General features: G+C 43.3%; 1 protein-coding gene across 1 annotated transcript; it reads right to left on the minus strand.

Annotated features, from left to right (window-relative positions):
• Positions 1 to 325: 325 nt before the first annotated feature.
• On the minus strand, positions 326 to 4,269 carry LOC148016202 (uncharacterized). The gene is made up of 2 exons (XM_087664416.1): positions 3,740 to 4,269; positions 326 to 3,655 (listed from the first exon to the last, which is right to left on the minus strand). Exon 2 carries the CDS (start codon positions 3,592 to 3,594, stop codon positions 607 to 609), a length of 2,988 nt encoding a protein of 995 aa, XP_087520542.1. The 5' UTR covers positions 3,595 to 3,655; positions 3,740 to 4,269; the 3' UTR covers positions 326 to 606.
• Positions 4,270 to 17,150: the final 12,881 nt, after the last annotated feature.

Genomic DNA, 17,150 nt, shown 5'->3' on the forward strand with positions numbered 1-17,150 from the left:
AATGAATGCATCTCTTACCAATTTGTTGCCAAATGATGCATTTTATTGGAACTATAAATGAACAACTCTCATTACTATGATTTCTAAGTCTTCATGATATTCTAAGTTAAGATTTATGAGAAAAAAATAGCATACAAACGGTAAGGCCTAAACATGTCAGACCAAAAGAACATTAATTCCATTGCCCTGAAGTGGCCAACTTGGCGATTCATGTTAAGCACACTATTTTAAATGACTTAATCGGAAAGTAACTTCAAGTTCTTCATTTACTGTCAAGTAAACATTTAAAACAAAAACAAATGGAGAAGACATCGCCAAAGCTGGATTTAAAATAAATTCAAGGATTCACCACCTTTTTCAATATGACAAATCCTGAAAATTGATGTGCAGGTTTCTTGATACATGTCTTTTGTTCACTAAAAGTTTTTTGAGTCTCCTGCAGACAATTGTTGTATAGCTTGAGTGCACATGCACTTGTGTTAGACACACAAGCACCCCACACATGTGCACACAATTTAGACTTAGAATTTTATCGTTCTTACAAAAGAAAATGTACATCTGGCTTTGCAAGGAGCAACAAATCAGCAATTCCTAATTATTCTGTATCTACAAATGCATGCTCAGTGTGATGTACCCATTGTGACTCCCATTCACAATACTTCCCAATCCACCAGATGACTGCATAATAGCACAAGCAGGTTGAACAGATGGTGGAAGATCAATGAATGGCAGCGCACAATCATCTTGAAACTGCCCTCTTACAATCAAAGGAGTACTTGTCAAGGAAGCACTGTGGTGATTATACAGCAATTCAGGTGTACCTGCAGTGGGATAGATTTCATAAGATGAATCTCTCATGGCACCAGCATACTGGGGTGAGTTGTTCTCGTGCTCTGAGTCACACACATCTTGGTCGTCCCTAGTGGTGGTGTAGTCCACCTGTTCAATCCCTTCTTTCTTTGACCGCCTGCTCCTCTTTGTAGAAGTAGTTCCATTATCTTCAAAATCATCTTCATCCCTGTCAGCATGCAAATAGACCCAAAGTTTCTTGTCTCCATCATAACGTACACAAGGATCCCTTTCATAATGCAAACGATCAAGGGCCCCACTAACAACCTGACTCAATTGAGCATCACATACATCATCCACAATATACTGAGAATCACGAATGAGTGTACAAACATCTGCACGTGTGCCTGTACTATCTGGTAGCCTTGCAGCAGCATCCCTTACAAGGCAGAGTATTGTCACATGGGAAGGCCTATCCAGCTTCAAGATGGGATGATCCCGAGCTTTTGAATTAGGCTTGCCCCCAACTCGCTTCAAAGGTGCCACAGCTGATTTCTTTCCTGCTGCATTGGTGTAAAAGAGAGCCATTTCAGGGAAAGAATATCGAACAGCCTCCTCCTCCTGGAAGAACACCCTCATCTCATCTGAGGTAGGATTAATAGTCACCAGTCCCTTCTGTTGCTTCGATTCCCTAAACCTATCCTTTTCATCCATGGGGGCAGGCAGCAGGGGTAAAGGCAGGCGAGCTAGCTGCCCAAGTCGCCGTAATATTGCTTGTGCACTTGTCAACCAGCTGGCAAATGCCTCCTGAATTTTGTAGAGGACACTTTCTGGAATACCCCAAGCTTCAGCAGAGATCTGTGGTCTCTCCACATCTATAGAAAGTGGTAGAACCCCAATCCAAGTCCACACCCTGTCCTTTTTATTATAAGCAACAAGTGCTTTCCAGTCCTTAAACTCAGATTTGGTTTTGCATGAAAGGACTCTCAGAACACCCCTGACAAGTCCTTCCAAAGGCTCCTGTCTCTCTAGTACTCGAAAGTCTCCAGGACAAGCTCGAACCCTTCTCACAAGTTCCTGAAATGCAACAGCAGGAACTGCAGACTTGAGATATGGCATCTCAAAATCACCTTCTTCCCTTCCAGAATCTGTCTCACTTGACACTTCTTTTGGATCATTATCACCAGTTTCAAAGGGCATTAAGAAAGCCATCCTGACAGCAGAAATGAAGTGTAATACTGAAAAGGGAAAACCTAGGGTAGCAGCAGGGATATCAGTCCTTTGCAATTTTTCATCAAGAAAAAACTCCTTCCGTGAACAAGAAGGCATCTCATCTTTCCCTGGAGTACCTCTTTCACAGCTTTGCAATTGTGTGCCATTCCACAACACTCCAATTTCTGTAAAATTTGACTTGTTTGCTCCATTGGCATACTCTTCCAATGTTGGTAGCTGAGACTGTTGAAGACCTGAATATGAATTATGCAAACGTGATGCCAGTCTTTCTGCATCAACTTCGTAGCCTGCGTTCTCCTTCCAGCTACCCTGTTGTAAACTGCTTTCCTGACCTCTAATATTGACTTCTGTTGATGGCCTTGCCTTTGCCTGTAGCCTGCTTTGACTCAAAGATATTTCATCTTTCCATCTCTTCTCTTTGCTTCCTGATATCACATCCACTTTTTCCCCTTGTGCATTCCTAACCAGGGCATCCTCTGTTTCAGCTGTAACCGGTATAAAATCCAATTTGTGTTCTTCCAAAGAGAGGACCTTAGTTTGTTTTGACTTGCTCTTTGCAGAAACACCAGGGTTTACTTCACGACCCAGGCTTGGACTTGGGCATTGTTTGGCCTCCACGGTCAGCAATTGTTTGCAAGATACCTTTACCTCATCTCTAACTTTATTAATAACCTTCAGTTCTCTGACTTGAGACGCTCGTCTCGTTTCTTCATTGACTTGCTCCAAGGGTATGTCACTTTTTGACTCCCCATAATGAGCTTTAGAATCATCAAATCTTGACTTATGACTAAGCCACTGTTTTAGTCTCTCGTGAAGACCTGCATCGCCATGACTCAACCATAGGCTTCGCATCTCAAGACAAGTATTAACAAATCCATTGTGGTAAGTGCGCATATTGTGATAATGCTGCTTCCTTTGGAGTAGCCTCAGACCTTCTCTGTACTTTGCAATCTCCGGGTTACAGAGCCCACCCTTCAGCTGCTGCAATAAGTCTGTCATAGGACTACTGAAGTTGAAATTACTCCCTGCAAAAAGCTGTGTCAAAGTCCCCTTGAAGGTCGACTCGTCCATGTCTGGGAGATATGCAGACAGGCTTTCCCTCTCTTCTTCTGTCAACAGAAAGTTCCATGACTGGAGGGATAAAATGGGGCGCAGGTCCTCAAGCTCCATGAGGTCAGGAGGCAGGTGGCAGATGCTATCCCCAACCTGGTAGGCCTGAGTATCTCCATCATGAAGGTCTCCATCCTGTAGGTCTGTATCCACAGCCCTAGAAGATAAGTTACATTCTAGTTTTCTCCTCTTCTTTTCTGTAGGTTCTCCATTGAGAACCCTGAAAACTATGTTTCTTGACTGAGACTTTCTCTTTCTCTGAGTAGGGCCTTTACTATGGCTTACGTCCAAAGGCCTAGAGGCCAGGTCTCCGGGCTGTTTTACACCCTTCTCATGTGCAGGGTGCGCATGAGGCATAGCGACCGGTCCTCCTTTACTCTTCTCCGCAGACTCCTCATCGCTTGAGGAATTGGACGAGGTTGTAGGCCGTTTCACTCGCACACCATTACGGTAGATGGCCATGGCGAGAGGAGGGCGAAACTGGTTGGATTTCAGGGGCCAGCGCAAGACAAATTGCGAATTCCTGCACCAGACAATTTGTTGAGGCGCAAGCGAAGCAGATAGAGCCAAAAGAAAGGGCCGGGAGAGGAGAAAGAGAATATTGTACCTTTGTCAAAGAACGAAAACAGGAAGACGATTTCCTGCTGCAGCGAGCGAAAGGGCAGGGGAGGACGGGGGCGGGCGGGGGACGAAACAGGCGCTTGCTTTTGCTTTGTGCAGGCGTGTGCTGCTTCGCACCTCGTTTACGAAACGGCGTGAGGGAGAGGGAGACGATTTAGGGAAAGGAACGGTTTAGGGCAAACGCAGAAAGAGAGAGGGAGAGAGAGGAGAGAGAAGGGGGAGATACAGACAGAGAGAGGGGGGGAAGAGCCAGAGAAGGAGAGAGAGATGAGGAGAGAGAGGAAGAGGGAAACCCAAGGGTGGACCAGAACGAGTCGGTCGCAGGGGAGGAAGAAGCAGCAGGAGGAGGAGAAGAAGAAGGCCAAGAGAGGGACGAGTGAAGGAGAAGGAGAGAAGGGGATGATGATGGACTTGCTCCTCGCCATTGTTAGGGGTTGGGGGGGGGTCGTTGCTGTTGAAAACCGTTGATTGTTCGGGATGGATGGATGGAGAGAGAGAGAGAGAGAGAAGGGGAAAAGAGGCGAAAAACTGCAGCTTTTGTGTGTTTATGCCACATATACGTATCTCAAAGGAGTCTCTCGCAGCAGTCCACGATCGCGACCAGAACCTTCTTCCTTACCACCATCCAGACCCTGCACTATTAGCCTATAATAAGTCTAGGTAGCACTTGTACATGGTCCTCTATGTTCTCTAACTCATACATTCTTCTTGGCCTATAATAAGTCTGGGTAATATTATACAAGCCCCTTGGTAGTTGGATTTCACCAAAATACTCGAAAGAAGAAAGTGCTTTTTTTGTGCATGCAACTGGTTAAACCGTTTGTAGCTAAGAGGCGGCTATTCGCCCAATGTCTATTTGATCACGTATAGAGCATTTTGATCACAAGACATAAGCAGACTAGTGTGTTTCTCAATGCCTTTGTGGCTTCATATCCTCTTGCACACCATCCTCGTCCTCTTTGTCAACTTTTACATCCCTCAAACATGTTACAACTACATTTTTGGATCTATTTGCCAAATAGCATTCCTTGCATGCATGCATGGCAAGTTGCTTTGCGGCAAGCACAGCTGCCACCACAAAGCAACATTGCAATTGTCACATTATATTGCTTCCCTCAAGTGAGAAAGCGCCAAATGCATTATGTCTAAATATTAATCTCTATGTGTGTGTGTGTGTGTGTTTTGGGGGGGGGGGGGGGGGGTGCGAAAGGGGAGGTTAGAGTTTTAGGGCAAGTCATACAATGTAAAGAAGCATAGTTCTACAGCAAAGAAACTAGAGAAACTAGAAATTCATAGACACATATGCACACCAAACAATAGCCATGCCATGGATCACCATGCCACAAGGAAGCCATGGCTACAAATGATGAAGATTTACCATGGAAGAAGCATGAAACACACCTCATACTGATGGACATGGATACTCACCTCATGTGTAGTGGGAGGTCCCAAGGAGATCTTGAATAAGATGTTCTTGAAAATTGATAATGGCAAATGTTACACAAAATGTTACATCTTTGCCTTTTACACCTAGCACTAGTTATTACGAGTTATGTTACTCTCCTAGGACTAAGACCAAGGTAAATGTACTATATGACAAGCCATCCCGACCTAAAAGAGTTTTGTCCTCAATTGAAGTATAGAGATGATACAATGGAAGCTCCAAAAAAACAGGCCCACAAGATGTAGATCCTGCTGAAGAAAGATCCAAATGAATATGGTGAAGATCACCCATTGAAGGAGCACAAATAGAAAATCATCAATGAATTTCCTACAAACGATGAGAAACATGGTTGGTGGTGGTAAAATGACCATAACTTTGCATGGGTAGCTCCAAATCATAGAAAAGTACTATAACAAAGTAGACAATAATACGTATCTTGTCGAAGCATAAAAATCAAATTTTGGTTGAGTTATGGCAATTTAATTTGCTATAAAAAAATTATATAGCAGCTTGTTCAGCTTACTATATTCAATCTTCCTCCTACAAAAGCCATGGGAAAGAATCAAGATATGATGATGGTTGCCAAGTTGACTCCTCAATAAGCAAACCCCACTATTTAATAAGATACTCAGCACTATTCAGCTTCTTAAAACCTTCTCTCACTTTCCAATTATATTTTCATGATCATATGATAAGATTGTTCTCATCCATTGAAGGTAACTCCTCAAGTACCTTAATTTCTAGACCTACATACTTTTTAAGCTAAGAGACATGGAAAACATCATGAATATAGGTAATGGAAGGCAATTCAAGTTTGTAGGTAAGGTCCCTAACTTTCTTAATGATTTGGTAAGGCTTGTAAAATCTATGAGCCAACTTATTGTGCCCTCCCTTAAGTGAAGCATAACGGGACTTAGAAACCTTGAGAAAAACCCAATCTGCTTTGTTAAACTCCAAAGACCTTCACTTGTCATCAGTAAATGCCTCCATGATGTCTTGTGCCTTGTGGATATTCTCTTTAGATTTGTTTGTCAATGATTCCATCTTCTCTAATTCAGCCTTGGCTTGGGGATTCATATTTTCATTGAAAAGGGTTGAGAGTACTTGTACCTTATATCCATAAAGTGCCTCAAATGGGGATATTCCAATGCTTACATGATAAGTATTATTATAATAAAATTCAACAAGCTACAATCATTGATCACATGAAGTTTCAATATCATGGAAAAAATGTTGCAACTAGACTTCTAGCCATTGGTTGATATGCTCTATTTGACCATCCTTTTGAGGATAATAAGCGGTACTCGAAGTCAAGATGATGCCCAAGGAAGTAAACAAACTCTGCCAAAAATTACCCACATGAATTTTGTATCTCAACACAATCTTTAATGTGAGTCCATTATATTGCACACATGCTTGGTGGTTGTCAACCTCATTATAAAATCCATGATAACATCCATCCATTTTCCTTTGCTGAATAAGTAAAGGTTGAAGTAAGCTGCTAGTCAAAGAGTAAAATCCTTATTTTATTGACAAGGCAAACATTGGGAAATATACTCCTTGACATCCTTCCCAATCCCCTTCCAATAGAAGCTTTTATTAATGTTGTCAATGTTTAAACACCACATGATGACCCACCAATGGTGAAGAATGCATCTCTTGTAAGATCTGATACTTGAAAACTATTTGAGGCATAAAATACACTCTTCCTTTATACCAAAGAAGCCCATTGTGTCATCTAAAGTTTGAATACTCTTCTCCTCACCTTACTATAATTTCTTCATCATATTAGTAGCTTAAGCATCTATCAAATAATCCTCTTGAATATCATGAATCCAATCCTTATGTATGGTAGAGCTAGTTGAGATGGAACATGCCCACATCCATGATAATGCACCAACTATATTAATGGCATGATTTTTATTTAAGGGATAAATGGGCACACACACTACTCTATGTAGATCCACCTTTTGTGATGCCAAAGGATGCAAAGGTGCCTATGTTATCATATGTATACTATGATTCATGAGACAATGAGCAAATTTAGTATCTCCTTTGTCCTCTCTTACACCTTCATCTCTCTCTATTCTTTTCTCATTGTCATTTGAAGAGTCATAATGCAATTTTTCCTATTGAGGACTTGTCCTCAACACTTAGCAATCCTAGATGAAATGTGTAAGTCTCTAGTAGTACTACAGACTTCATGCTAGACCAGGGTGATCATTCTACATAAGGGCATCTATTGTCCTTGCCAGTAATCATTTTGAGAAAATTGGCCATTCTTCACCAGTGCCATGACAACATTACTAAATCACATATACTTGGAGCTCTTATGTGCATTGTCCAACACCTTTACTAACCCTCAAAGTAGATCACCTAGTGGTGGCAAAACCTCAACATCAAGGCGCACATGTAACCTACAATCAACTCAATATCCTTCCATTTGCTCTATCTATGTAACAAGCGGGATACACACCGACTAGGGTTTAGACACCCCATCACATTGACCGGGGTATTTAAGGTGTAAGAGCCCCAGATTAGGACAACCAGTATTATCAAGATCATACTCTTCACCTTCATCTCCAGCTTCCATGGCTTCCTTCTCCCTTCTCTCCGCTTTTCTCTCTTTCTCTCTCCTCTTCTAGTCTTCTTCCTTCTTCTTCTTGTTCTCTTTCTCTCTCCTCAGCTCTCCTTCTCTCTCCCCTCGGCTTCTTTCATTACAAGTGGTACCAGAGCTTCAAGTTTTGGTCCTTTTCCTCTTTCCCCTTTCTCCCTTTTCAAATCCCAAAAACCCTAGTTACTCAGCTTACAAGTACAGGTACAACAAGAAGGACTGCAGTTAACTTCAGCTTTTTGGAGCAAGCAGGAGCTATGGATGGAGACTCAGAAATATCTAGAGGTAAATTAGTTAAAATAGCAGGTCGTCACTTCTTTTCATGCAAATTTTAAGGGTTCCAGGCCAAGTTTAGAGTCCTAGGAGTTGGAAGAGGGCAAAACCTCAGTCACTTTTTGCCTCAACCCTCTTTCTCTCTCTTCTCCTGCAAGTTGCCATGGCTGCAAGCCCAAAGAAACCCCAAGAAATCTAACCTGGGGGTGCTCCCTGACATCAACTAGCCCTGGGACTTCTTCCTTGACTGCCCAAGCTCCTAATCAAGGGGTGGACTAGGGGGATTTGCTGGCTAGGAGGCCTAGGACAGCCCCGCAATTTTTGGCACATTTTGCGCTAACTGTCCTACTCCTCCCTAGCCCTCCTACCACTTCCCCTCTTGTTTCCCTCCCCTCCTTGCCACTCCAGGGCACTGCTCCAGCACTTTGGCCTTCCCCCTTTGGCACCTTTGCTCATCAACTCCCATGGTGGACAACAGCTGGGACTGTTTGAAACAGTTTGGGGTAGCCATGGATTCTCCTAACTGAAGCTTTCTCTGACTTGGAGAGCTCAACCCCACAACCCCTTCAGCTTGTGAAGGACTCCTCTTGCCCGAATGAAGCCATTGAGCTCAGCATGCATGGGAGCTTTGTGGGCAACCGTGAAAGCTTCACTTGAAGCTTCCCATTCTTGAAGCTCAAGCTCAGGGATAAGCTTGGGAGCCTTCTTCATCAGCAAGAGCACTCAAATGCTGAAGCACTCTTCCACGGATGCCCAACCAATAGTCGAACTTGATCAATGGAGCAAGCGGCATCATGATGATTCAGGCTTCAACGGTCGTCACAAGCATTAAAGAGGTATGCCATTCTGATCTTAATCTCTCAATTTAGCCACTTGCTGAGCTTACTCCATTGTTGGAGAGATTCAAGATTGCATACAAGCATCATACCTCTTCCCGAATTTCATTGTAATGGCTGACATTAACCCCTGGCTTGTCTTATGATCTTGGATGAATATTAGCCATTGTAAATTGGGTAAGTAGCAGCCAATGAGTCACTGGATTGCCAAGGTAACCCCTATCCCAACCTTCATCATTCCTTGCATCTCATGAAAAGGCCCAATGTCTTCTTTCCAATGCATCTCATGTTGATTGCTAATTAAAAATGCCTGCCATGTATACTCTGGCTGAGGAAAAAGGCCGATGCTAGGCGAGGTGGTAAGACAAAAGAGAAGTGACCCTCCCTTACCACTTAAGACCTTGAATGGGTGCACAACCCGGCCTGGGGTGAACTTTGCCCACCTCCCGGTGATCCGGAGCCCAATACTTGTTTGCAGGTGCAGGTACTTCCATAAGCCCCACTTCCTTGTCCTAATGATCCCTCTTGGATACCCCGCAATGCTAATGGCACCCATGTATGCCACTTGAGGTACATGCAGTCAATGGAGATGTATGGCAGTGAATGTACTTATGAATACATGGCAGAGTTGATGGGTATGCAATGATGCTCGGGATTATGTTCAGTATGCTCAAGATGCTATTGATGTGGCAGATCAGGCCCCTTGATCTATGCTCTATCCATGTAAGACTGGCACTAAGGGACAGGCAGTGTTTTTGGTCACAGTCATGCAGGACTGTCACAAAGATCCCATTGCAAAAAATTCTTTCCTGAATCTAGGGGTGAATGCTATATCTCATCTCGAAGAGGGCTTTGTCCCCTCCGGTTTGAATAAAAAATCTCCCCAATCGGAGTTACAGTGTGAAAGTTATGCCCATTTTTGTGAACTAGGGTCACTGATAGGCATTGTAAAACCCCTACAAAAAATTCTGATCATTTTCTGTTATAAATGTTAATATCTCATCTCGAAGAGGCCATCGTCCCCTCCGACTTGAGCCCAAAACCTCATCAATCAGAGTTTCCTACTAAGAGTTATGCCTTTTTTACTAATAGCAAGCCTTGTGGACTGCATCCAAATGGCTGGCCAAAAAGGCAAAAGCAAGGCCCAAGAGGAACTCCAGAGGGAGATTAGAGATTCCCAAACCTCCATGAATGAGGAACCAAGCTCAATGCAAGATTACCATGGTGACATACAAGAGGAAATGCCTGAAACGGACCCGTATGCCCTTCTTAATCACACCCTCTGTCAACATGAGCTCCGTCATATAGAACACCACAATGATATGGTCACCAACCATCGTAGATGATGTCCAAGTTTGATGAAGCGATCAAGCATATGGCTATCTCAAACTCAAAGACCCAACAAACCTTGGAACAGCTCACTACTCTTGTTGCTCAATTAGCGATCGCTTCATCCCAAAGAGAAGACCAATGACTCTAGGCATGAGTCTAGATGCCCTTCACATCAGGAACTGTCGCATGGCCCACAAGGTATACTTGGTGCTAAGGGAATTTCCCCTTCTACTTATGAGATCGGGGAATCCTCTCATATGCATGATGAGCCCCTATTGAATTCCCCTATCCATCATGCCGGTAACATTCACTTGAGGCCTTCTCCCACCTTGGGTCAAATTTCACCCACTCTACCTAGGAGCCCCCATGCACCACATATGAATCAGCCCCATCAAGGATCATATGGTACAAATGGCTAGCCTGGCAATCATGGACAGCATGGCTATAATGGACAACATGGGCTAAATGCACCACAAGGGATGTATGGACAGCAGGGCATGTATGGCCGCCACGAGATGCATGGACAGCAAGGATTTCATGGGCAGCATGGCCCCTATGATCTACGTGACAAGGTCATTCTCACAAAGTACATTGGGCAATCCCCCTCACCATCGACCTAGAAGAATGGACGTCCAAGTTGGAGTCCTACTTCAAACATTTACCCCCGCACTGATGATCAGAAAATACTTTCTGCTTCTCTCCATCTGGAAGGTTTTGCCCACACTTGGTGGCGCTATATCAATCGGTAGAATCAATAGTTCATTGATTGGGAAGATTTCAAAATGCATATGGTCCAAGTTTTTGTGTCCCCTGTGGAAAAAGAACAGTTGGCAAGACGATGGTACACTCTTGACCAGCGTAATCTCACTGTATGTGACTACACCAATCAGTTCATGAACTTGACCATGTATGTGGAAAGCATCAGTGACGATGCTAAATTGCACAAGTACATCTATGGGTTGGAACCGAGTCTACCGGCTGATGTCATGGCCCAAAAACCCACTACATTGTTTGATGTAATCGAACTGGCTGAAAGATATGCAAGAAAGTACCATAAGAATGAGCATTTTCAGCAAGGTGTTGGACCTCCCCGGATCCCTTCACAATCAGCCTCATACGGAGGCGGTTTTCGAGGCTCTTCTATGCCTAATAACAGCCCCTAAGTACCCACTTACCCCGCCTTCCATCTGAAATAAAAATGGGCACTTTTGGGACAACATCAGGCTCTATTGCTGAAAATAGGTATGCTAAAAATAAACAATCCACTACATCACCTTCCTATGGATCCAGTAGTCAACGGTTCATCTCCCCAGATGTTGTGAAGGAATGGAAAGAAAAGGGCCTATGCTTTAAATGTGGAGATAAGTACACTGCTGATCATGCCTCCAAATGCCCGTACAAGACATCTAAGGTCAAATTTCATAGCATGTATGTCATGGAATGGTGCGCAGATCGGTCGTTGTATGCTCACGTAGTGAATCCCGGAAGGTCCCCAAGAACAATGAACTCTACCTTTTTGCACAAATTACAATGTAAAAAGCATGAACGACAAGAGCAAGAGACCAATTGGGTTCAATCTCCCCCATGCCTTGTGTGAGCGCTTCACAAAGCATGTATTTTATGTATATTTCCATCTTCATGATCAATAATAGCCCAATTTACAAAAATATGACAAGCTTTTAGCTTTTGAGTTTGCTTTTACAAAAATAGGAGATAAAGCTAATGGACGGTGCCCAAAGAGTCTGGCACGCCCAATACAATGTCCAAATAGAAATAACATATCCGTGCGCATAGGCGCATACAAAATAATAATAAATAATCAATGCCTCAATAGACATGACAAAATATAGGCGTGGCGCCTATCAAAATATAATCCATAGGTCGAATACTCGCTAGACTCCAATGCTTTCCTCCGCCACTGCTGCTATCTCTACACATCAACTGAAGCATTCACAATCATTAGTAAAATAATACAATTAAACCGACAAAAGTGAATACCTAGCAGTCTTCAGCTACATAAATAAATCAACTGGTTAGAAATAAATCCTAACCTTAATTTATTACGAGTGCGCACTCTAAACTCATAAACGTTTATCAATTTAATATGTATTTTGCGGAATCACCCGCTATGGAATCACCCATGTACACACTAAATTAATGAAATGCCCGAAAAGGACAGGCGTCCCCATCAACTTCTCGCACAAAGAATCCACTTTGTGTATGAGCCCCGGTCATCAAAGTTTACGGAATCCACCGTAAAACCTCACGAAATCCACCGTGGCACGGAATCCACTATGGAATATGCCTCCTGGCATCATACCCCTGGGGTGGGATAGCAAACGTTAGAGACTTAAATGCTTTCCCCACTCTGTTAGCTCCACATTGAGCTAATAGCAATTGAGGTCAATTGCTATCCCATCCTGGGGGTATGATGCCAGGAGGCATATTCCACGGTGGATTCCGTGCCACGGTGGATTCCGTAAACTTTGATGACCGGGGCTCATACACAAAGTGGATTCTTTGTGCGAGAAGTTGATGGGGATGCCTATCCTTTTCGGGCGTTTCATTAATTTAGTGTGTACATGGGTGATTCCATAGCGGGTGATTTCGCAAAATACATATTAAATTAATAAACGTTTATGAGTTTTGAGTGCGCACTCGTAATAAATTAAGGTTAGGATTTATTTCTAGCCAATTGATTTATTTATGTAGCTGAAGACTGCTAGGTATTCACTTTTGTTGGTTTAATTGTATTATTTTACTAACGATTGTGAATGCTTCAGTTGATGTGTAGAGATAGCAGTAGTGGCGGAGGAAAGCATTGGAGTCTAGCGAGTATTCGACCTATGGATTATATTTTGATAGGCGCCACGCCTATATTTTGTCATGTCTATTGAGGCATCGATTATTTATCATTATTTTGTATACGCCTATGCGCACGGATATGTTATTTCTATTTGGACATTGTGTTGGGCGTGCCAGACTCTATGGGCACCGTCCATTAGCTTTATCTCCTATTTTTGTAAAAGCAAACTCAAAAGCTAAAAGCTTGTCATATTTTTGTAAATTGGGCTATTATTGAGCATGAAGATGGAAATATACATAAAATACATGCTTTGTGAAGCGTTCACACAAGGCATGGGGGAGATTGAACCCAATTGGTCTCTTGCTCTTGTCGTTCATGCTTTTTACATTGTAATTTGTGCAAAAAGGTAGAGTTCATTGTTCTTGGGGACCTTCTGGGATTCACTACGTGAGCATACAGCGACCGATCTGTGCACCAATGGAGATTGAACCCAATTGGTCTCTTGCTCTTGTCGCTCATGCTTTTTACATTGTAATTTGTGCAAAAAGATAGAGTTCATTGTTCTTGGGGACCTTCCGGGATTCACTACGTGAGCATACAACGACTGATCTGCGCACCATGGAAGATCGGCACAATGAAGAGGATGACCTAGCCATTGATCAGACTGAGCCCACAGAGGATGTTGATCATGAGTAGTTCTGTGAACTGGAGGATGGGTTTCCCTTTTACCCGGGCGGTGCTCCCTCGCAGATACTTGATTTAACATCCCACCCACCTCCCACTTCCCTTTGCTCGATCTCCTTGGATGCTTGGACGGGTTCCCACAGCCCCAGTACTCTTTGCATTCAAGGCAGTATCAATGGGAAGCATGTTTTTATCCTTGTGGATAGTGGAAGCCCTCACAGTTTTGTCAATAAATCAACCCATTGATCAGTTGAAATGTAATCCTATGGCATTACACCACCCCTTGAAGGTCCAAGTAGCAAACGAAGAAGAAGAAATCAGCACACATGTATGTTCTACAGTTCCCTTATGCTTGGCTGAAAATTATGTGGCATTGGTTGATTTGATTGCCCTAGATATGGGCCCCATTGATGTTGTCTTGGGCTGTGATTGACTTAAACAATTGGGGAAAATTGCTATGGACTTCTCTCAGCTTTATATGGAGTTTATGATGTATGGACAGCCTATCCACCTAGAGGGAGTTTGAGATCATGCTGACTTTCAGCTCACTACAGCAAAGCAACTCAAACCAGAGTTCAAGAAATGCTCACAGATCTTTGTTTTGCAATTGAATAAGGACACTTCTGATCAGCCCTCCGCAGTATCACATGACTCTGCCTTGCAGGCCTTACTTGAGGAATACAATGACCTATTTTAGATGTCTACATCCCTCCCTCCAAAGAGACAAGTGGACCACCCACTTGACCTAGAGCCCCATTCCAAGCTAGTGAACAAACCCCCCTATAGACTCTCCAAGTGTGAGCATGAAGAGGTTGCGAAGCAAATCAAGGAGTTGTTGGAGATGGGTTTCATTGAAATGAGTTCTTCCCCCTATGCATCCCCTGTCCTCTTAGTAAAAAAGAAAGATGGCTCCTTTCGCATGTGTATTGACTACAGAGATTTGAACAAAATTACAGTGAAGAACCGCTACCCCATCCCACGGATTGATGATTTGCTGGATGAGTTAAAAGGGGCATGCTTTTTCACTAAGATTGACTTGCGCTCTGGCTACCATCAGATTCATATGCGAGCATGAGATGAGATCAAAACGGTCTTCAGGATTGATCATGGCCTTTACTATTTTCTTGTGATGCCTTTTGGGTTGACTAACACCCCTGCCACCTTTCAAAGCCTCATTAACAAAATCTTGCAGCCCTTTCTGTTCAAGTTCGTGCTTGTCTTCTTTGATGACATCCTCATTTACAGCAAGTCATCTAGGTAGCACTTGACACACGTTCGAAGGGTGTTTGATATATTGAGACAGCATCGACTCTTTGCTAAGGAGAGCAAATGCATATTCATGCAGACACTTGTGGAGTACTTGGGACATATTGTGAGCAAAAATGGTATACATGCTAACCCCAAAAAGGTGCAATGTGTTAAGGATTGGCCCACTCCTTCCACCACCACTTCCTTGCATGGCTTCCTTGGTCTGTCTTCATTCTACAGACGCTTCATTAAGCACTATGCCACCATTGCAGCACCTTTGACTGATCGCTTGAAAAAAGAGTCGTTGTTTTGGGATGCCATTGCAGATCATAGCTTCAAACAATTAAAGGACGTGCTTACTTTAGCCCCCATCCTTGTTTGCCCTGACTTCTCTAAGCTCTTTACCATTCATTGTGATGCTAGTGGACGGGGTATTGGTGCAGTATTGTTGCAAGAGCATGGTGTGATTGCATTCGAAAGCCGCAAGATTGATGAGAAGGAGATGCAAATGAATGTATACGACCAAGAGATGTTGGCCATCCTCCATGCCATCAAGAAATGACACCACTATTTGTATGGAAGCCGTTCCGAGTGAAAAGTGATCACCGAGTCCTCCAATACTTCCTAACTCAGTCTACTTTGACTCCTAAGCAAAGGCGATGGGTGGCAACCTTACAGAACTATGACTTTGACATTTCTCACACGCGGGGAAAGGATAATATCGTGGCTAATTCTCTCTCTCGAATGTGGGCATGCAAAGTGTTATCTATCTCAGAATTGCATAGCGATTGGGTTGAAGAGCTCCAAGAGGCTTACTGGTTAGATGATCATTTCAGCCACATATTTTAGAAATTATAGCATGGGGTTATGGCTGAAAACTCCCAATATTAGCTCAAGCATGGCCTTATTTGGTCCCATGGCAAGTTTGTCATCCCACACACTTCCCCCTTCACGCAGAAGATCATGGAAGAAATGCATTCTTGCCCCACTGCCGGTCACTTGGATGTTTTCAAAACATATGACATGATTGCTAAGAGCTTTCATTGGAAAGGCTTATGGAGGGACGTCAAGGACTTTGTGACTAAATGTGTTCCATGCCAACAGAACAAGGATAATACACTTAGGCCCACTAGCCTCTTGCAGTCTCTCCCTATCCCTGAAGGGAAATGGACTCACATCACAATGGACTTTATCACTGGCCTTCTCATGACTAAGAAAGGGTGGAACAATATCTATGTGGTAGTTGATCACCTTACCAAAGCTGCCCACTTTATCCTCACTAAGGTCCAATAAACTGCCTCTCAGGTGGCCACTCAGTTTATGGAAAATATCTTCAAGTTGCATGGCTTACCACAAGTCATAGTACACGATCAGGATGCAAAGTTTATGAGCAACTTCTGGCAGACCGTTTTCACCTCCATGGGGACCAAGCTTGCTCCATCCACTGCATACCACCCTCCGACTGATGGCCAAATTGAGAGAGTGAACAAATGGCTTGAGACATATTTGAGGCACTTTTGCCATGATGTACAACACACTTGGGATACGTGGCTTCACTTGGCTGAGTTTGCATATAATAACTCCACACACTCTAGCATTGGAGTTTCTCCTTTTGAGGCCTTATATTTGTATTAGGTTCCCCTTCCTACAGTCTTGTTTACTGATAAGATCAATCCTCAGAGTCAAGCTGAATTGGATCACATGCAAGCTTTAAATCAGCAATGCAAAATGAATCTTCAGAAGGCCCAAACACACATGAAACTCTATGCTCATGAAAAATGCAGGCATTTTGAATTCCAAGAGGGGGAATTGGTCCTTTTGAAAGTGCCTAAGTCCCACTACTCCACTCTCAAAGAGGACAGTAGTAACAAGCTAGCCCACCGCTTCTATGGCCCATACCGCATCCTGAAGAGAGTTGGCGACTTGGCCTACCACTTAGAACTCCCCCCTACCACCAAAATCCACAATGTGTTTCATGTCAATCAGCTAAAACCCTTTGTAGGCTCCTCAGTGGACTATGTGGAAGAACTACCCCCCATAGATGAAGAGGGCATCACTCAATATGTTCCTAAAGCAATCATTGGGCAGCAAGATAAGCACTTACGATCCCGATCCATCAAAGAATACCTCATCAAATGGCAAGGCCTACCCTTGGAAGAA

Source organism: Lygodium microphyllum, chromosome 23 (genome assembly GCF_053477565.2).
Source record: "Lygodium microphyllum isolate KBCC chromosome 23, Lygodium_microphyllum_v1.1.10, whole genome shotgun sequence".
In the NCBI taxonomy this organism is placed as follows: domain Eukaryota; kingdom Viridiplantae; phylum Streptophyta; class Polypodiopsida; order Schizaeales; family Lygodiaceae; genus Lygodium; species Lygodium microphyllum.

Excerpts from the sequence above, each read along its gene's own strand:
- LOC148016202 (XM_087664416.1), bottom strand. The coding sequence starts at position 3,594 with ATGGCCATCTACCGTAATGGTGTGCGAGTGAAACGGCCTACAACCTCG.